General features: G+C 35.9%; 1 protein-coding gene across 1 annotated transcript in view; it reads left to right on the top strand.

Annotated features, from left to right (window-relative positions):
• Positions 1-436: 436 nt before the first annotated feature.
• The window catches only part of LOC107594576 (rapamycin-insensitive companion of mTOR-like), a 23,272-nt gene continuing 2,339 nt past the window's right edge, over positions 437-21,369 (top strand). Inside the window, exons 1-26 of the mRNA XM_016284667.1 lie at positions 437-519; positions 655-702; positions 1,577-1,674; positions 6,079-6,143; positions 6,298-6,432; positions 7,534-7,601; positions 7,696-7,778; positions 9,001-9,101; positions 9,214-9,379; positions 9,761-9,862; positions 10,810-10,856; positions 10,950-11,085; positions 11,169-11,368; positions 12,671-12,797; positions 13,531-13,695; positions 13,920-13,996; positions 14,866-14,944; positions 15,051-15,160; positions 15,268-15,355; positions 15,446-15,538; positions 15,617-15,723; positions 16,417-16,646; positions 17,530-18,546; positions 19,321-19,527; positions 19,772-19,927; positions 21,208-21,331. Of these exons, the coding sequence (XP_016140153.1) occupies positions 450-519; positions 655-702; positions 1,577-1,674; positions 6,079-6,143; positions 6,298-6,432; positions 7,534-7,601; positions 7,696-7,778; positions 9,001-9,101; positions 9,214-9,379; positions 9,761-9,862; positions 10,810-10,856; positions 10,950-11,085; positions 11,169-11,368; positions 12,671-12,797; positions 13,531-13,695; positions 13,920-13,996; positions 14,866-14,944; positions 15,051-15,160; positions 15,268-15,355; positions 15,446-15,538; positions 15,617-15,723; positions 16,417-16,646; positions 17,530-18,546; positions 19,321-19,527; positions 19,772-19,927; positions 21,208-21,331 (3,899 nt within the window). The 5' untranslated portion in view covers positions 437-449. The remainder of the gene's footprint in view (positions 520-654; positions 703-1,576; positions 1,675-6,078; positions 6,144-6,297; positions 6,433-7,533; positions 7,602-7,695; positions 7,779-9,000; positions 9,102-9,213; positions 9,380-9,760; positions 9,863-10,809; positions 10,857-10,949; positions 11,086-11,168; positions 11,369-12,670; positions 12,798-13,530; positions 13,696-13,919; positions 13,997-14,865; positions 14,945-15,050; positions 15,161-15,267; positions 15,356-15,445; positions 15,539-15,616; positions 15,724-16,416; positions 16,647-17,529; positions 18,547-19,320; positions 19,528-19,771; positions 19,928-21,207; positions 21,332-21,369) is intronic.

Genomic DNA, 21,369 nt, shown 5'->3' with positions numbered 1-21,369 from the left:
TCCATCATTTATGTAATAATTTCATGTTTTTAATTTTTACAATATTTCTGTTCATAAAATAATTTGTGTTTGTGTGTAGCCTATATAAAATTTTATTACAATGTAAAAAGTAACATTTTAACATATTACACGAAGAAGAGCTTCAAAGTTTGCATCGCTTGAAATAATACTCCGTGCATAACAGTAGGATCATGTGCAAAATAAATACAAAATAATCGGTAACAATAATTTAGAAAACTCTAAATTGTAGGATTTCAAGTCATTATAAAATACATAAAAAGTAGGTTTCACTTTCAAGTTCTTAGATTTGTGTATATAAAACCTTCCCAAAACGAGGATGTAATTAACTAGAAAACCATCTTTGTTACTGTTGTAATAAAATGTAATAAAACCGGAGGGGGAGTCAGCGCTCAAACCTCGCGAGAGGTTACGAGAGTTCCGGTGTTGTGATGATGAACGTCCCTGCCAACATGGCGGTCAGCATCCGCGGGCGTCCGACCCGGAGTGTACGGATGAGAGGCAAGTTAACGGCACCCACACCCCGGTTACCACGCGCAACCGGCGCTGTTCACAACCCTCTGCGTGTGTAGCATCCGTTGAAGCGCGGATAAGGCCTTACGGTGTCTTTATTGTGTCGTTTCTTGTGCTTGACAGGTCGGAATGACAGCGGGGAGGAGAATGTACCGCTGGATCTTACGCGGGGTGAGAGTCACCATAGAAATCATAACAAACAAATGCATAATGCTTCTCTGTAATAATAACCAAGAAATGATCAAATTCCCCTTAAATCCAAGAAATTGTCATTAGTGATTTCCATCTGCTTTATCTGGCCTGCAGACAGGAGAATGGGGCTCTCAAACCATAATGGGTTGCCTAAATAGACCGCATTATTTACGCCTGTGTGATGCCTCAACTATGCTGTCTAGCTAGGCTGCTCACTAGGATTTGGGACCTGGGTGTTGTTTTGATCTGCAGTGCACAGCCACATCAGTTTGTGTTGTCTAGTAAACATCTGCAGGTCAGTAGCTGCAGTGCATTCAGCTCGGTTAGGCTGTGTCAGTAAACAGTCATTGGCTTAAAGCATCTCTTGCATGCTGCCTATCAAGTCTGTGTTTTAAGGTTTCAGACTTTGATGCATCTAAGCTGGTGGGTGTTAATGCAAAAAGTCTTTGACGAGCCTGATCTTGATGAATCTTGCCGTGCCAGTGTGTTTGACGTCTCTCTTGAGAAATGTACTAAATAAAGACTAGAGCAGGGAAAAGTTGAATTGCAATTACTGAATTTAGACCATAATATCATTTATGTGCAAAAATCACTTGCATGGAAGATCCCGAGAGGTTTTATTTGAGTTCTGCACAGGGAAAGTGATGCTTCATAGTGGATATGGAGATACATTATGTGATATGTTTAGTTGTTATGTGCTAAACAATGTGATTTTAATTCAAAAGAGATTTGAAAGAATAATGCATATTTCCTGTCCTGGATGCAGAATAGCCTACCTAATGTATTAGCAGTAACTGATTATTAATCTCTTTGTGTTTTTAGGATTTTAATTTAAGGTTTTTGCTTTCCACAGAACCCTCCGATAACCTGCGCGAGATCCTTCAGAACATCGCCAAATCTCACGGGGTTTCCAACATGAGGAAGCTTGGCCACCTGAACAACTTTGTTAAGGTACTACAACTTCCATTTATGCTGGTTGTTGTTCAGAGGCTGGTCTACGCCACTCTTGTGTATGATTTTAGTGATGAGAGACGATCATGACTAGGTCTGCATGGAATCAGAAGAATTCTTCGCATATTTTGCACTGATTTTGAGTATGAAAAAATATGCTGAATTGTAAATGTGAAAACCTGCAAAAACCTTCAGAATATAGACAAAATAGTAAAGTTGGGTGTATGTAAGTGCAGCTTAATTGGAGATTTCTCGTTTTGAGAAAACAGTCTTTAAAGATTTTTGTTATTTTGGCTTGTAACTTGTATCTATAAACTGGAAACTAGATATCTAGAAACTAGAATAGCATTGAGACTTGGCAGTTGAATATATAGTACATCCAGCTTTCCCCACATACTCACAGTATACTTAAATAAAGCATATACTATATAGCAAATCTCAGCTGCATGATTGCTGACATTGTTGCCAAATTTAAAGGAGTCATATGATGTTGCTAAAAAGAACATTATTTTGTGTATTTGGTGTAATGAAATGTGTTTATGCGGTTTAAGGTTCAAAAACACATTATTTTCCACATACTGTACATTTATTGTTTCTCCTCTATGCCCCGCCTTTCTGAAACGCGTCGATTTTTACAAAGCTCATCGGTCTGAAAAGCGAGGTGTGCTCTGATTGGCCAGCTATCTAGTGTGTTGTGATTGGCCGAATACCTCAAGCGTGTGACGGAAATGTTACGCCCCTCACATACTGTGATGCCGTGTCCCGGCCGGAGCGACGAGACAAAAACAATAAAACCCATTATAAACGAGGCATTTGTTGCATCCAGTGGGGACATAATTATGGATTATACTGAGTTATACTGTCTTTTTACGTATTGCGTTGCATCGCGCCGCGTAAACATAAAACCATGTCTGTATTTGTGATCGGAGAAACGACAAACAACAAGCGCTACTCTACACTGCTCAAAACTTGCGTTTGAATCATCAGAGGAAAATCCTTTAAATATAAAAAACGTACTTACAGTCTGTGAGTCAGAACAGCCGGCATTGTAGTCTACTCTACCAGGATCAGGAAACAGTCCTCCGTAAAATGCGCTGCACACATCTGAATATTTGGGTTGAACTGTTCTGGAACAGTGTTGTAAATACAACTTAACCACTGATTTCTAGTCGTGTCCTCTTTTGGAAGACCAAACAAAGTATCTTCGCTTTTGCAGCGAAACACACAGCGTTTCCATGACATGGCGGCGGCGGTGGCAGCAACAATAAAGTTACGCCTTCTTACTTTGCGTGAATATTTGGGCGGTGTTATGCAAATCTTCCCACATCGTGACGTAGACATGTGGGGGCGTGTTTAAAAGAGGCGTTTTAGGAGGGTGTGGACTAGGGCTGTACGATTAATCGCAAGCGATATTTAACGCGCATCTTATCAGTAAAGCCGGTTCTTTAATCAGCGGTAAATCTCCATCACCTGCGTGCTTTCACATTGAGCAGCATTAACTACACAGAGCCGTTGTTCACTGACGAGCTGCGCCAAACCACGTTCATATTCGCGCAATTTTTAGCGCAGCTCGTCAGTGAACAACGGCTCTGTGCATTAAATATCGCATGCGATTAATCGTGCAGCCCTAGTGTGGACGAGTCTCAACTTTTATAAAGAATATCTCTTTGGGTTTGAGACTTTAGTCTTTGCAACTTTAGGGATCTTATCTATTCACGAACAGCTTGTAACACTCCAAAGAGAAAGGAAAACTTGAAATTGCATCATATGACCCCTTTAATATAACATCACCCAGCTCTAATCTGCTAAATGCTACTTTAAGACTTGAAGATGTTAAGATATTATAAACATTAACATCATCATTTTCTGTAAAACTGCGTTGAAACAATGTGTTTGGTGAAAAGCTCTATATAAATAAATTTGATTTGACTTGCCAAAGAGGGATAATTATTTTTAAATAATGCAATATTTTTAAGGCCTGGTCCTGTAAGCAGATCTGTGAAATAGTAAACAGCACAGCAGCAGGCAGTGTGTGTGTGTGTGTATGTGTATGTGTTGTCGGGTTGTTTATCTTAGTGGGCGCCTCCTCTCACTTTCAGTTTCTTTCTGAGTGAGTTTGTTTTGTGTGTAAGAGTTTCATCTCAGTGGGACTGAGGTTAAACTTAAGACTGTTAGTGCAGAAGTATGTGTGCAGGTTTTGTGTGTGTGTGTGTAAGTGGGATTTTCTCAGCTTTGGAGAGTATTAACTCAAGTGGTGTGTGCGCATGAATGCTGTGTGTGGCCTTTTAAGGATGCTGAGATGGAGGAGATCTAATCCTCACTGAGGGTCACATGACCCCCTCTGACTGCCTGAGCTCTGACATCATCATAAACACATACATATGCATGCTCAGCCTGCCAAGGTCACTACGCACCACAGTAACACACACACACACACACACAAACATGTTTAGGAGACTAATTTTACACTGTAAGGTCAGTTTAGTGCAATAGTTGATGTGTTTGTCTCACTTTTTTATTTATGGGTTCAGTTCGTGCAGCTCATCGTTACCAGAAGATGTTTTGCAACTTTGTTCACTTTCGAAACAGCTTTGAGAGAATTTAAAGAATTCATTTGTTAACTTAATAATATATATTTATGAATGCATGTTTGCTGTCCTAGATGCTGATTGGCAAATACAACATTCCAGGAACAATTCAACCTTTGTTTACATGTTGGATGCTGAGATGGAGGAGATCTAATCCTCACTGAGGGTCACATGACCCCTTCTGACTGCCTGAGCTCTGACATCATCATAAACACATACATATGCATGCTCAGCCTGCCAAGGTCACTACGCACCACAGTAACACACACACACACACACAAACATGTTTAGGAGACTAATTTTACACTGTAAGGTCAGTTTAGTGCAATAGTTGATGTGTTTGTCTCACTTTTTTATTTATGGGTTCAGTTCGTGCAGCTCATCGTTACCAGAAGATGTTTTGCAACTTTGTTCACTTTCGAAACAGCTTTGAGAGAATTTAAAGAATTCATTTGTTAACTTAATAATATATATTTATGAATGCATGTTTGCTGTCCTAGATGCTGATTGGCAAATACAACATTCCAGGAACAATTCAACCTTTGTTTACATGTTAGAAACTAGATGTTCTAGTTGGATGACGACACTTAATGATAATGAAAAAAGTGTTTCTAGTATTTCTTTTCTGCTATTATAGTATTTCTGTTTTAATTGTTTTAAAAAACTCAAAGGTTTGGTGTCGGTAAGATTTTTTTTTAATGTGTCTGAAAGAAGTCTCTTTTCTCACAATTGCTGCATTTCTTTGAGAAAAAACAGTAATGTTGTGAAAAAGTTTTGCAATTTAAAATAATGTAATTGATCCCTGTGACGCAAAGCATTACTCCAGTCTTCAGTGTCACATGATCCTTCAGAAATCATTCTAATGTTCTGATTTGATGCTCAAAAAACATTTCTTATCATTATTGATTTTGAAACAATTGTGCTGCTACTTAATATTTTTGTGGAAAGTTCACAATTGCTGCATTTCTTTGAGAAAAAACAGTAATGTTGTGAAAAAGTTTTGCAATTTAAAATAATGTAATTGATCCCTGTGACGCAAAGCATTACTCCAGTCTTCAGTGTCACATGATCCTTCAGAAATCATTCTAATGTTCTGATTTGATGCTCAAAAAACATTTCTTATCATTATTGATTTTGAAACAATTGTGCTGCTACTTAATATTTTTGTGGAAAGTTAAACTGTGATATATTTTTTTTATGGATTTTTTGATGAATAGAAAGTTCAAAATAACATCCTTTATTTGAAATAGAAATCTTTTTGATTAATTGAATTCATCCTTGGAATGTGTCTGAAAGAAGTCTCTTTTCTCACAATTGCTGCATTTCTTTGAGAAAAAACAGTAATGTTGTGAAAAAGTTTTGCAATTTAAAATAATGTAATTGATCCCTGTGACGCAAAGCATTACTCCAGTCTTCAGTGTCACATGATCCTTCAGAAATCATTCTAATGTTCTGATTTGATGCTCAAAAAACATTTCTTATCATTATTGATTTTGAAACAATTGTGCTGCTACTTAATATTTTTGTGGAAAGTTAAACTGTGATATATTTTTTTATGGATTTTTTGATGAATAGAAAGTTCAAAATAACATCCTTTATTTGAAATAGAAATCTTTTTGATTAATTGAATTCATCCTTGCTGAATAGAAGTATCAATTTCTTAAAAGAAAATCTTTCTAGCCCTAAACTTTTGAACGGTAGTATATCCTGTGAGCATGATTATATATTCGTGCATTAACCATAAACAGTCTAATGAACTTCATGATGACTTGGTGCAAGAATATTTGTGATGAGTATCTCTCTCTTGCTCTCTCAGCTCCTGAACAGTGTAAGTCACTGTGAAGAGAAATTAGGATTTACATATGAGGAAATCATCATTTGGTAAGTAGAACTTTCTCTTACTGTGTTCCAAAACCTAGTGAGCTAGTTGCGGACTACATACGGTAGGCAGCTGCCTTCTGAGATGTCATCACAAACATCATGGAGTCTCACAGATGACTGATTTGTGTGTATCATTCTCTCTCTATTGTTTTAGTCTGCGTGTGGCGTTGCTGAATGAGGTGAAGGAGGTTCGGGCTGCGGGTTTGAGAGCACTAAGGTATCTGATCCATGACAGCAGCGTCCTCCAGACACTTCTTCAACTGCAGGTGGATTACCTGATCTCCAGGTGAGTTCACACACCTGTTTTGTGTCCGCAGTGTCTTCCGCTTCCATTAGGTTTAAAAGACACTTAATATTCAGGAATAATATAGATTTGACCACCCTTACTGACGCTATCATATGAGAGCAAAACTGCAAATGAATTGAGCTGAATGAAGACACCGTTGTCTTCTGTAGAGCTGCTTTATAGCCAAATCAAATTAGTTTCATAATTGAGAAATTGTGACATCCACAGTCTTGAGCTGAATGAACTGACTTGAGCTGAATGAAGACGCTACTGGCTTCAGTAGAGCTGTTTATAGAAGAATTAAACTGGTTTCATTGCACTGAATAATGACACCATTGTCGAAAAAGAGTGTATGGGAGATGGAAAGACATTTACTGATAAATTCCTCCATGCGCATCAAAATAGTCATGTGACTGCGTGATGGGACTGCATAACTTGACTAACTGTGTTCCCGAACAGCAGGCATCCACTTCCGAAAGCAGTGATTGCGTTTATTTGTGTTTCGTCTGCTCGGTCTGAGGTGCAAGTCATTTATCATCTATGAACATTATTATATTTAGTGACTTCTCCTACTTTTCTTAGTAATATTTAGTGCCAGTTTATCAGGAAGTGGCGTTTTTGTTCTCTTTAGACTCATAGGATGGAAACAGTGCTTTAATTGCAAATGTTTTATGCAATATTCCAATCTGTGCATTAGTTAAACTCACAACTTTATATATGTGTGTGTGCTGTGTATATTATGTATATATAAATACAAACACATGCATGTATATATTTAAGAAAAATATGTTATGTTTATATATTAAATATTTATATATTATATAAATGTATATACATGTAAATATTTTCAAAATATATACTGAATGTGTGTGCATTTATATATACATAATAAATAAACTCGGTACACATAAATATATTATGTAAACAAAAACTTTTATTTTGGATGCGATTAATCGCGATTAGTCGTTTGACAGCACTAATATATACACACACATACATGCTTTTGTGCATGTTTCTGTGCCATTACCTCATTTACCTGTAATGAATTGTAATCATGTGCATTTCGGACAGTAACTTTTTTTTATGAATCTTTGTGCTCCATAGGGAAGACAGAGAAGCTCGTTTTTTAGCCAGTAAAATGGCCATCATTGCAGCCTTCCGCTCGTGGTCAGGTATAAAATCTACTGCATCTTCATCTAAAGAGTAGAAAAGGGAAACGCTCTCCACTTCTGCTCTTCATCCCTCTATTGTGCTGTTCTCCTATAGGTATTATCAACCTGTGTAAATCAGGGAACTCAGGGGTCCAGTCTTTGATAGGCCTGCTCTGTATACCAAACATGGAAGTCAGGGTGAGTTTTAAATACTTTTATTTTATTTTATTTGATTGAGACTAACTTGTGACATGTTTGTCGCTAAAACATTATATATTTGAATATTAAGCAGTTTTAAACATTGGTAATAATAAGAAATGTTTATTGAGCATCAAATCAACGTATTAGAATGATTATGTGACACTGAAGACTGAAGTAATGATGCTGAAAACTCCGCTTTGCTTTACAGAAATAAATTACATTTTAAAATATATTCTAATAGAAAAAAGTTATTTTAAATGGTAATAATATTTCACAATATTACTGTTTTTACTGTATTTTTGCTCAAATAAATGCAGCATTGGTGAGCATAAGAGACTTGTTATACAACTAAATGAACAAAAAATATTTTTTAATCATATTTGGGCATAAACCACAGTATTTTGTAATATTTCTTATTTGACAGCTTAGTGTGTTTTTATAAAACCGTGCACAAATGTAGCTTTACTTTCATTAAAGCTTTTTAGAAAACTCTACAGTCATCAGATTTACATTTTTTTTTTACTGTAATTTATGTAATTTATTTTCCTTATGCCTGCAGTGTCGTTAACTAAAACTAAACTGAAAAAATATTAAAAATTGCTTTTAGTACTTAACTAAGTTGAAAAATAGAAATCTTAATGTATATTTTAAATAAAAAATTTACAGAAGTTACAAAAGCTAAAGAACTAAATTGGCTAAAACTGAAATAAAATAAAGCTAAATTGAAAAAGACAAAAGCACATAACAGAATTACTAAAACTAAAATAAAAAACTAAACTAAAAATAGAAAAGCTAATTACAAATTAGTAAAGAATGCTATCCTAAAAATGTTTTTAATAAAATAATAAAATAACAGTTTATGGGGGGAAAAAAACTACATCATAAATAAGAAGATAAATAAATATAAATTGTAAATAAATCTAGACACATTGAGATATTGAGAATTTGGGGGTCAGAATGTGCTTATTTGTTATGATTTGTGCTTATTGCAACAATGCAAAAATCTTTAATGATCCTAAAACCTTTTTTAGATAAACGTTTAATCAAAATTAAAATGTAAAACAAAAGTTGCCAGGTCATGCACCATAGTCACTGATCTGTTATTTAGTAAACCAAATTCTAGACATGCATTTGGACTGCTGTTTAATTTTCCCTTTAACCTTTATTTTTGGACCTAAAATGTCACTTTTGTTCACATAATGATTCTTCTCTCTTCCAGGCCAATACGATTCTTCCTCACTCTCACAGTCATCATCTGCACTGTCTGCCCACGCTAATCAACATGGCTGCTTCCTTTGACATCTCTCAGGAGAAACGGCTGTGAGTGCAACAATGTGAACACACACACAGACAATAGTCCGAAAGCATGTGTCAAACAATGTTTTCCACTATCAGGCAATTCATTTTTGCTTTTAAATCTTGTGTTTTCCAGGCGTGCCAGTGCAGCCGTGAACCACCTCAAGCGTTTCCACGAAAAGAAACGTTGTGGCCCCAAACCTTACAGTCTTTACCTGGATCACATCCTGCGCAGGACGTCCAACTCCACTCACAAGAGAGAGCAGCACCAGCGTCTACAGAAGGACATCTATATTATGAAGGTACACGCACTATATCATAGTGTGCCTGAGGTGAACCTCAAAACACCTGTCAAGTACATGTCCAGAACATTTCACCCCAAAATCAGAGAAAAGAAATAAGAAATTAGATTTTGCTTTAAGAAAATGTAGCCTAATTTAGGACCATTAAGAGTTTTTGAGTTGTCACATTTCCTCCACTCAACTCTGATTACTGTACTGTAAAAAAATAAGATATTTAAACTGTAAAGTACTTACACACCATTATTGCATTTGTTGTACTACCTTGGATTTATACTGATTTTGGGATGTGATATGTTTCTGTCAAATTCACCTGTTGTTTATATAGATTCATTTAATAATATGTGACGCGGCAGACGTTTCTGAGTTGTTTGTGTGGTGTAGGACACTGAAGAGGCGCTGATGATGAACTTGAGGGACAGTCAGATCCTCAGTCACAAACAGAACCTGGACTGGAACTGGATTCTGATCATCACTATACTGAAGGTAAACGAGGAGCAGGCCCAACTCACTCTTCCTGCCATGTTTGGATAGAATACTAGCATAATGCTTACTACATACTTTACAATATTCTGTCTACTTTTGAAAAATAGTATGTGAAACAGCAATAATAAATCATAATTTCTTAGAGAAGATTGACTTGAAGTTACTATATTGCATGTTTAATTCAGGAAATTGCATTCAATTAGCACTTTGGGTTTGAGAAAAGCACAATATAATAAAATGCATTATTATTATTCCTGTAATAAAACACATTTAGCATTTTAACTCCTCTTTTTAGCAATCAAATCAAATAGTGAGTCAAGAATGTGATCTGTGTATTCCATGCATACAGAAAATTCACATACTGTGCAAAGAGACATACTGCATACAGTATTTCATAATTGCACATAGTATGGTATAGTGCTGTTACAAACAGAGCAATAGAGTGACCCCTGACACTTTTAATAGTCTGAATGGCAGTGCATTATATAAAATATCAAACCAAGTGGCATTTATTTAAAGAAAGAAAGGTAACATGAGCACAATTTTAAGCAAAAACATTTAAACAAAGTAGTGAAGTCGGTAAGATTTTTTTCGTTTTATAAAGTAATTCATACTTTTATTCAGCAAAGACACATTTAACTGATCAAAAGTGATAGTAATTTATAAGGTTACTGTTTCAAATAAATGCTGTTTGTTTGAACTTGCTGTTTATCAGAGTATCCTGAAAGAAAATGTATCAGGATTTCCACAAAAATATTAAGCAGCCCAACTGTTCACAGCATTGAAAATAAGAAATGTTTCTTGAGCAGCAAATCAGCATTTTAGAATGATTTCTGAAGGATCATGTGACACTGAAGACAGCTGAAAAATAAATGCAGCCTTGGTGAGCATAAGAGACTTCTTAAAGGAGCATAAAAAAACTTTGTGTTGTTTTTTTTCCTTTCTAGTGGCCAAATGTGAACCTCAGAAACAACAAGGACGAGCAGATGCACAAGTGAGACCAGTGTGTGGTGTCCTATCATGTGCTACATTTTCTTGAAGCACTAACCACAAACTATATCTCTACTGTATGTTTGTTTGTATGTAGGTTTGTAAGGAGGTTGCTGTATTTCTATAAGCCCAGCAGTAAGCTGTACTCGGCTTTGGAGCTGGATCACGCCAAAGCCAGACAGCTGACGGTAGCGGGCTGCCAGTTTAACCAGTTCCTCTTGGATTCGGAGGACGTGAGAAATTAAGACCTTCGTTAAAATACTCCATAAGAGACACAGCAGCAGTTAACTTGGTTTATGTTCTTCCATTTTTGTAGGACGGTCAGGCTTATTTAGAGGAGCTTGTGAAGGATACCGTCCAGTGGCTCACATCCTCTTCTGGGCTTAAATCTGAACGCAGTCTCCATAGCAACGGCCTCCTCAGCACCCTCAGTCAGCACTACTTCCTGTTTCTGGGTACTCTGTCTGCAAAGCCAGCTGGAGTCAAAATGCTGGAGAAATGTGGCGTTTTCCAGTGGTGAGAGCACACTATTTATATAAACTTTATTATTTTGGCTATATGAGAAAGTACTGCTAACAACACATTCGTAATAAATCTACCACAATACCATGTTTAGGGCCCTATGAAATCCGTTTAATTTTTTTCCAAATTCCGTTTTTTCCCATTTAAATTGTTTCTAGACTGTATTAATGTTTAAATTAAAAACGTGAATCAAAAAGCATGTCTAATTAATTGAAATCATGAAATGTACACAAATTAACAGCAATTTATTAAAAGTAAATTACATTTTTATGGCCTTATGAAATACATTTTATTACTTTTTTCAAATTCAGTTTTATTTTTACCCAATTCTGTGCATCTTTTTTTCCATGAATTTTCCATTTTAATGGTTTCATTACATTTTAATAATCAATATCATGTCTTTGTGAAGATAAATCAGATTTTATAATATTATAATTTATTAAATATATATATATATACCAGAAATACTGTGTTATGTATTTACAGTTTTCTGGTAAATAAATTCTGGTAAATAATTTTTTCTGGTAAATATTCCTTAAAAATATTGTTTTAATAATATTTTTATTATTTGTAGTTGTACTATCATTACATTAAGTAATACATTTCTGTCAAGTTAAACCAAACTTTTATTTTGATATTTCTGTTTGTATATATGTCGATAGTTTTTCTCAAAAGAAATAGTCAAATGCTCATGAAGTGACTCTCAGAGTAGTTCTAGAGATTATGTTCATATCATAGGGCCCTGCATGGAAAAAAAACATACCTTACAAAAATTTAGTGTTCCAGCAAAACTCGAATACTGGTGAAAATTTGCCACAAATAGACCCTTTTCACAGACTGTGATGACGATTTCCACAGCTTTTAACATTGTAAATTGAGAAAAGGTATTTATATTTTCATTTTTAACTTTGAGTTATAATACCTTGGCATTAAATTACAGAAAAGTAGTCAACTCTGCTGTACGAGTGTTTGTAATACAACGGTTGAGAGAGTAATGGCAAATTTGACATCTTTCTGTCTTCTGATCAACATAATCAATCTCTTTAATATTTTTTTCCTCTTTTTTTGGAAAGCTATAAGAAGGATGTCATGGAAAAAATGTACTTATTTATTTATTAATGTATTTATTTATATATTTATTACCCCTATAGAATTTTACCCAACTGTGATGACTTTGGAAATGTGAAAAGGGTTGATAAACTGCATAAAAAAATGCATTTGTCCAGGCATGTTAATACTGTGGTACCACAGTAGCAGAGTGATTAACTGTGTTTGGTTCTGATTTGTTTTGTGCAGTCTGTTGAGCTTGTGCTCGATGAAAAACCAGGATCACCTGCTGAAACTAACGGTCTCCACTCTGGACTACAGCAGAGACGGACTCGCTCGAGTCATTCTGTCCAAGATCCTCACAGCGGCCACTGATGTAAGATCATGTTAAGATCATGTAGGGTTGTTATAATTTGCTAAATCTAAAACCATAAACATTTTTGTTACTTAATAAAAATATATAAAAAATGAGAACGCTTAACAAAATGACTAAAACTTTAACTAAAATCAAATGAAAATGGGTATATATACATAAAATATACATACATACATACACACATATATATATATATATGTATATACATTTTGATTCTCCCTGTTTGTCCTGTTACAAAACAATTTAATTCCAAATTTTGCTTTGTTTATAGATATTTTCATATTTGTAAAAATATAAATTGACTTATATTTTCATATTTCCAACATACCTTTTAAATGCAGCTAAATAATACACATTTAATATGCAAAGATGTTTTGTTAATGCTACAGTAATTTGCATTCCGTTAATGTTCAGTAATTAAACAATCACTTAAATGATTATTTGTGATTTGGATGCATTTTAGAGTGATTCTCCCTATATTTCCTTTCCATATTCAATGCGACTTACCTTTAAATACGCATGTTATATGTTAAGATGTTTTTTGATGCTGCAGTAATCTGCATTTCATTAATGTTTATTATTAAAACAAACAAATGTGTTATATGGTAGATAACAGTGATATCCTTCCAATAAGATTCTTGTAAAACATTTTCAAGTTGTTCTGACTGTATATTGGAATATAGTTTGATCTCAAATGAACTTCTAGCGATTCTTTCTGTTTGTCTGGTTTCAGAACTGCCGTCTGTACGCCACCAAACACCTGCGCGTGCTGCTGCGTGCTAACGTTGAGTTCTTCAGTAACTGGGGGATGGAGTTGCTTGTCACACAGCTGCATGACCACAACAAAACTGTCTCCATGGAGGCACTGGACATCCTGGACGAAGCCTGTGAAGAGAAGGTAATCAGCATCACCGCTACATGATGATGCAGTGCAGATCATTAGTTCATGTACTTTCAGATAGGAAGATATGTGAAAAAATGAGAATCTGTTAAGCATTAAATAATATAATACTTTGTTAATGGTATAAAATATCACCCACAATGCTGCTTGGTTTGTATCAGTTAAATGTGTTTCTTACAGGAACTCTAATGGTCTTTATTTCTGCTGTTTGATCATTATAGGCCAACCTGCACGCTCTGATCCACATGAAACCTGCTCTGTCTCACCTGGGAGAGAAAGGCCTTCTGCTGCTGTTGAGGTAAAACCGGTCTTGGTTTTCAGTTTAAGTATGTTTACTACATAAATGTATCGCTTAAAAATAAACCTTTTAGCTAGTTTCACAAACTGGAGTTTGTGAGAGAACTGCAGAGAGTTTGTGAGTGGATAAAAAGCTAACAATTAAATAAATCATAAAAATGTTATATGAAAATACATTTAAAAACGAAACGATCAAAATCAAACACTTTGTAAAAAATGATGACATTTTTACCTCCATTTCATGTGACTATTAACCAACATCAGAGAAGCAAATAAATATTTGAGGGCAAAGAGGTTCAGCTGAAAAAAAAAAAGTTTGGGAATCTCTGAGCTAGTTTTTATATTTCTGGCCAACACTAAAACTCACTTTGCTTTTGATCAAATTAGAGTCTAAAATAAGCTTTTCTATGTTGAATATCCAGAAAAAAATACTTTTGTTATATGCATTCCTTATATATTCTGTTATTATCGTTTAGAATTGTCAATAGAAATAGAAAAAAAAATCTCAAATTTCTTTGGCATGTGATAAAAATATACATGATCTTATATTTTTATATTTACTTTCAATTTTTAATGCAACAAACATTAATGTGTATATAATAAGCAAAAAATTATGCTACATTAATCTGCTTTTCATTAATGTTTTGAATTAATTGTTCAAGGAAAGCAAGTCATTTTTGATAATAGTCCATGTGGATTTGATTTGATGAAGTTATTGAAACGTCATATATAAAGACAATGTCTAAATATGTTAGTGGTATAAAATGCAATATTTAAATAAGCTTATAAGTGGTTGTACTCCTCATCTGTAAGTCATCTGCTAAAAGAATAAATATAATGTGCTAAATGCCTCTCTGCTCTCCTCTGTAGGTTCCTGTCCATCCCAAAAGGCTTCTCTTACCTCAATGAAAGAGGCTATGTCAACAAACAGCTGGATAAATGGCAGAAGGTGAAAGCATCAATCCACTGACTCTCTCTCAGCCTGCGGTTTTACGCCTGTGTCTGTGTTTGTTCCTCTTGAATGCAGATGTATTGAGCCGTGTGTGTTTTTGCAGGAGTATAATCTGAAGTATGTGGACATGATTGAGGAGCAGATGAATGAAGCTCTCACAACATACCGCAAACCTGTCGACGGAGACAACTACGTTCGCCGCAGCAACCAAAGGTCTCAGCACTCCTGTAAAGGGCTTCTAAATGAAGCTAAAATAACACTGTTATGAATATGTATAAACATGATGTATACTTTTATTAATCAAAGCATTTATCGTGTAGGTTACAGAGGCCAAATGTGTTTCTCCCTGTGCATTTATATGGGCAGTTGGTCCATGATAAAACTGGCTGCCTGCTGCTGGAAGCTCAGGTACCCAATTACACTCGCACTGCTTGCTGTGGCTGTATAGCATTGTTTGTTTTTGTGCACTTATGTGTTATTTGTGTGTGTGTTTGTTAGGGTGTTATCCCGGATCTTAGCTACACAGTCCGTTCTCCAGTGTTGGATAAATGGGAGGGCATTAAACAGCTGAAGGCAGCGCTGTGGGCTCTGGTCAGTGATGGTTTTTTGCATCCTTGAATGTCTCTGGTGTCATTGTATGCAAGTTTACGGTCGTTTTAAATATTGCAGGGCAACATTGGCAGCTCAAACTGGGGTCTGAACCTCCTACAAGAGGAGAACGTGATTCCAGATATTATTGCTCTGGCTCAGCACTGTGAGGTTCTGTCCATACGTGGGTAAGACTGCCTAATATAGGAACGTATTAGGTTATTTTCAACATTTAATGCCCATGGACAGCATCTGTGGGAACATTACACATGCTAGCAAGAGGCCGTTACATAACGTAGGAAAAATCATTTTCCACAAAAATGTTAATCAGCACAACTGTTTTCAACATTGATAATATTAAGAACTGTTTATTGAGCAGCAAATCAGCATATTAGAATGATTTCTGAAGGATCACACACAAGACTGTAGTAATGATTAGTACAGAGTAATGATGCTGGAAATTCTGCTTTGCATCACAGAAAAAAGATATTCAATTGTAATAGTATTTCACAATATTACTGTGTTTTTACTGTATGTTTAATCAAATAAATGCAGCTTTGGTGAGGATAGGAGACCTTTCAGAAACATTTAACAAAAATCGCACCAACCCCAAACTCTTGAACAGTAGTTTTTAACCAAAAATTCCTTAAACATAGTCTCGTCTCAAATGGATGATTTGGAGATTGTAAGTCAAAGAGCAACAATTTGTTATTTTTTTGCCCTGTTCACAGCATTTCTTCATATTTTATGACCATCCAATTAAACCTTCCTCTTTTTTGTTTTGACACTCTCACTCTAACTGAAGTAATAGTAGTGCAGATAGCATTGAAATAACCTTGCATCATATATCCAGTAAGTAACAAGCAGTGCTGTCTGTGCAGTACGTGTGTGTATGTGCTGGGTGTGATCAGCCGCACGCGGCAGGGCAGTGACGTGCTGAAGGCTTTGGGATGGGACTCTGTCCGGCACAGCCGCAGGCAGCAGTGGCCCGTCGTCCCTGATGAAGTGGATGCTCCGCTACCCAGCGAACTGTCATCTGTGCCCAGCACGCTCAGCCTCAACTCTGAGTCCACCAGCTCACGCCACAACAGCGAGAGTGAAAGTCAGCCCAGTGAGTCAATGCACATGCTTAACATATCAACATGAAAATATTTCTTGATCTGTTTTTCTCCTGGTTTGCAAGTAAAATATCTAAATATCCTTGAACTAGATGGATTTACTGTTATAGGAGTTGCATAATTGTTTAGAGAGATTCTATCATCTTCTTTTTATTATTATATTGGTGATTTTGCACCACATCTCTAAATTCACTAAATATGCCAATGGAGTAAGAAAAACAAAACAAAAAATACTCTTTCAAGATGAATTCTCTGAAAACATGTTCAATATTTTTTTTAGCTTTTATTTCTTGTTTAAAGTAAATTGACCGTGGTTAAAGGATGTTTACATTTACTTTTATTCAAAGCAACTTACAAAAGCAATTTGTCCAAGAGGCAACAATATTTGTAATATATTATAATATTCATAATAAACTTGATTTGGAAGCAAACTAGAGCTGATTTTTTAGATTTTTTGCAGTGTGTTTACGTTTTTGTGCATAATTTAATTGATAATTGTTCTGCTGATTGCAATCAGTATTATTTTAGTATTATTTGAATTTGTTTTTTAATATTTTCTGTGTTCATTTTAATTTAATTTTAATTTTAATAGGTTTAGTAATTGTTATATGCTTTTTATTTTTATTTATTTATTTATTTATTTTAATACTTGTTTTAGTTTTACTAATTTTAGCACTTCACCTGAAACTTTTATTTTATTTAGTTCATTTAGCCAAAATTTTTCATCTAATATTTGTTTTATTTTATTTCACTTGAGACCATTTTTAGTAGTTGTAGTTAAAAACATGCACACACAAAAAAATGTATGCATAAGTAGTCATTGCAATCTGTTGTTTTGCATTTTACATCCATTGTAATATTTCACGTCTCACTTAGGTTTGTATTTCATGGACGATGACCGTGAGGGTTTGGACATGTACGAGGCCTCTTCTCTCGGTATACACACAAAAACCTTAAAGGACAGAAGCCCCTTCACCATCCTGACCCCTTCGCATCTCCGAAACCGCTTTCTGAACTCCCTGTCTCTCCCCAGTAAGAAGGGACGGAGCCCCAGTGACACTAAAGGCACGACAAACGCGGCAAAATCTCCCGAGGAGCTCCGGCTCATGCGGCGCAACCGGACCATAACAGAGCCCTCGAACTACTCTCCAGGCCACTCAGGGCAGAGCGAGGTTTTTTATAATGGCAATCGCATGCCTCACAGCCCAACGGTCAGCCTCGAGACTTCATTTGTGGGTATTAAAGCACTAGCAGAGCCGTATGGCACCGAGGGATGCTCTGATTTGGAAGGCAGAGGTCAACATAAGGCCGTGACCCCGGGTGACGGTCAGAGGGAGCGGAGCAGCAGGGAGCATTTGACCTGCGACGGTGCGTCTGTAATGCCCGGCGGCGGCACGTTGAAGAGCCGCAGTCATAGCTTCAACACAGACACGACCACCAGTGGCATCAGCTCCATGAGCTCCTCCCCCTCCCGAGAGCCCGCCGCCTCCATCGCCATGGATACGGACTGCGCCAGCCTCAACACGGTGGTGAGCACCAAAACTGTGAAAATGCAACACTCGCTCAGTCCTCAGTCCAACCACAATCACATCCTGTTGTCCAAGTCTAATTCCACCTCGCTAGTTCTTCCCGGGTCGGCGCACACGCTGCCGCGCAGGGCACACTCGCTGAAGTCGCCCTCCGTGGCCACCATCAAGAGCCTGGTGGACTGCAGCTACATCTACACGAGCCCGCGTGACGCGCTGGGATATGCCACGCTGAAACGCCTGCAGCAGCAGAGGATCCACCCGTCTCTCTCACACAGCGAAGCGCTGGCGTCTCCCGCTAAAGACGTGCTGTTTACAGATACCATCACCATGAAAACACGCAGCCTCGACTCCCGGCTCACGCCACGCAGGTACACAGCATTTACTTCTACTTTTTCAACTTTCATTTAACTACTAAACTACTTTTTTTTTTTAGAGTATTATTACTGTGTGTGTGTGTGTGTGTGTGTGTGTGTAAAACAGTACCTATAGATCATGGTAATAGTTTTTTTACTACCTTTTATTATAATTAAATTGTAACTGATATTTATAGTAAAAAATTAGTCTACTATATATTTGATATTTAATAACTGAATGATAGTTAATGATAATTAAATTGTAATGATAATTATGGTTAAAAATGACTGAACTGTATATTAATTTATTAACTACAATAATAAGAATCTAAAATGTAGCATTAGGATTAATAAATAAATAAAATATGTAATTATGTATATTTTTGTGTGTGTGTGTATATATATATATATTTATGTATATATTTTAGTGCTGTCAAACGATTAATCGCATAAGTGTCACATGATCCTTCAAAAATGCTGATTTGCTGCACAATAAACATTTCTTATTATTATCAATGTATACGTTTTTTTGTGGAAACAGTGAATCATTTTTTTACAGGATTCTTTGATGAATAAAAAGTTCAAGAGAACAGCATTTATTTGAAATATACGTAAATCTTTTTTAACATTATATAGCTCTTTACTGTCACCTTAGATCAATTTAATGTGTCCTTGCTGAAGAAAAGTATTATTTCTTATAAAAAATCTTACAGACCCCAAAATGATTGTGTATGAAATGATAAGTAAATGAATAATTGTATTAAACAAATCTGCATGTTTCTTAGAACCTTGTCGTGGTCCTCCACTGAAGCCGCAGATGAGTATAACAGAGCTGTTAAACAGCAGCCGGTCGGAGCAGCAGCACCTGCTGGGAGCCGATGAGAGTACAGGCCTACAGGAGCACACGGAGCAGAACTGCCTCTACTGCTGCGCCATCACCGTCCTCGGCTCACACACACACAGCCACCTGAACAACACACACACACGCACAGGTGAGCAAACACACGCTACCAGAGAATTTCATTAAACATCTTTCTCATTTCAATTTTTGTGAACCTGCTGTTTTCTGAAAGGAATCGCTGATTATGAGGAAGCATGGGAGACTGTGAGTGTTAGTAAATAGAGTAACTTGATCTGGTTGTAACTGGAAAGGTTGTAGGTTCAAAGCCCAGATTTGGGTAAAAATTAGGAATTTAGTTCCTTTTGTTCCTCATACCTGACTCCTCTCTCCGGCAGATCTGTCTGATGGTTTCTCTCAGTGGCACAGCCAGTCTTCCCATAATCACCTGGAGGTGGTCGCCCAGTCCAAGTTCTCGGGGATCTCTGGCTGCAGCGACGCGGCCGTCAGTCAGGGTTCGGCCAGCAGCACTCCCAGCACAGAGCTCATACTGGGTGAGAATAAGACCTTCTGTTTTACCTCCTGAGATTCCAAACCACAGACTGAGACGACTTTTCACAACCATTTTTCTGGAGTTGTTTAGTGCATTGAAAATTTCCGGAAGATTATGTTTTACTGGGACATCATTGAACATCCAGGTGCACAACGGTACAACATGAAACATTTTCAATCGTGTCAAATTAAATCTTTTTATTCTGACATCGACAAATCGTGTCTAGATAGAGAGTGAACTTTTCAGTTTTTTTTAATATTTTTTTTTACATTCTGTTTGTATTAAACTGGGACAATACAAAACAATTCTAACATTCCCATCCTAACATGTATAAAAATAAAATAAAATAAATTTAATTTAACATAAGAAAATAATAATTATCAGAATAGTATATATTTTTTAAAGATATAAAAATACTTAAATATTTAAATAAATATATTTTTCTAATCTAGGTAATTAATAAAGGCTACATCTTTTCCCCAATTCTATTTTTATTAATTTTTGTTGTTCTGTCCAAAGGAGCAACACAACTTTTCAACCACAGCATATGTAATAATTAAATTTAAAATATAATAATAATAGCAACAAAATAAGTAATATTATTAATGATGATGATGATAATAATAGACAAAATAAATTACAGTATCTATAATAGTTTTTTTTTTAAACAAAATCTTTTTATTAGTGTCAAATTAAATATGATTTCTATTGACATGTTTTTTTCTCTAGATAACCGATAGATGTTTCGTTTTTTCCGTTCCTTTTTATTCCGTTTTCTTATACTATCCAAACAAAATACAAAACATTTGCAACTTTTCCACCCCAACGTATATAATTAAATTGAAATAAATATAACAAATAAGTAATAGTAATAATGCTAATAATCAACATAAGAAAACTGACTTAAATTTATCAGAACCGTATCTGTTATTGTTTTTTAAATAAGTTAATCAATAAAAATGTAAAACTATTATGTCCGGGACCTCACAGTCATCATTATTTGACATTACACTCATCTGCTTATTAACAAATTGTATAAAAGGGATCCATATCTTATTAAATACATCTACTTTTTAGTAGATACTGTATTTGTTTAGCATATAAAGTGAAGTAATAACCAAAATCAGCTACTTTGTGGAGGGATTAACAATAAACAAACTAAATAGTGTCCAAATGTAAAAGTTTAGGAGGTAGGAGAAAATAGCATTTGTTTAGTATCAAAGCAATGGAGGTCAATGAAAAGTCCATGATAGAAAAGCAATGCTGTATGTGTACATATAGGTGGAAAGGCGATATCTGAGGACGGCCCGGCCTGCAAAGTTCTGCTGAGGAAAGAGGTTCTGCGACTCGTCATCAACCTCAGCTCTTCAGTCGGCACCAAAGGACACGAAACCGGACTGCTCACGTAAGAAGAGCCGAGAAATACTGTGCGAGTGTGTGTTC

The sequence above is a fragment of the Sinocyclocheilus grahami genome, unplaced genomic scaffold, assembly GCF_001515645.1.
Source record: "Sinocyclocheilus grahami isolate Dianchi unplaced genomic scaffold, SAMN03320097.WGS_v1.1 scaffold186.1, whole genome shotgun sequence".
Classification (NCBI taxonomy): Eukaryota; Metazoa; Chordata; class Actinopteri; order Cypriniformes; family Cyprinidae; genus Sinocyclocheilus; species Sinocyclocheilus grahami.
Note: the sequence above shows the minus strand (reverse complement) of the source record. Positions and strands in the feature narration are given on the sequence as shown.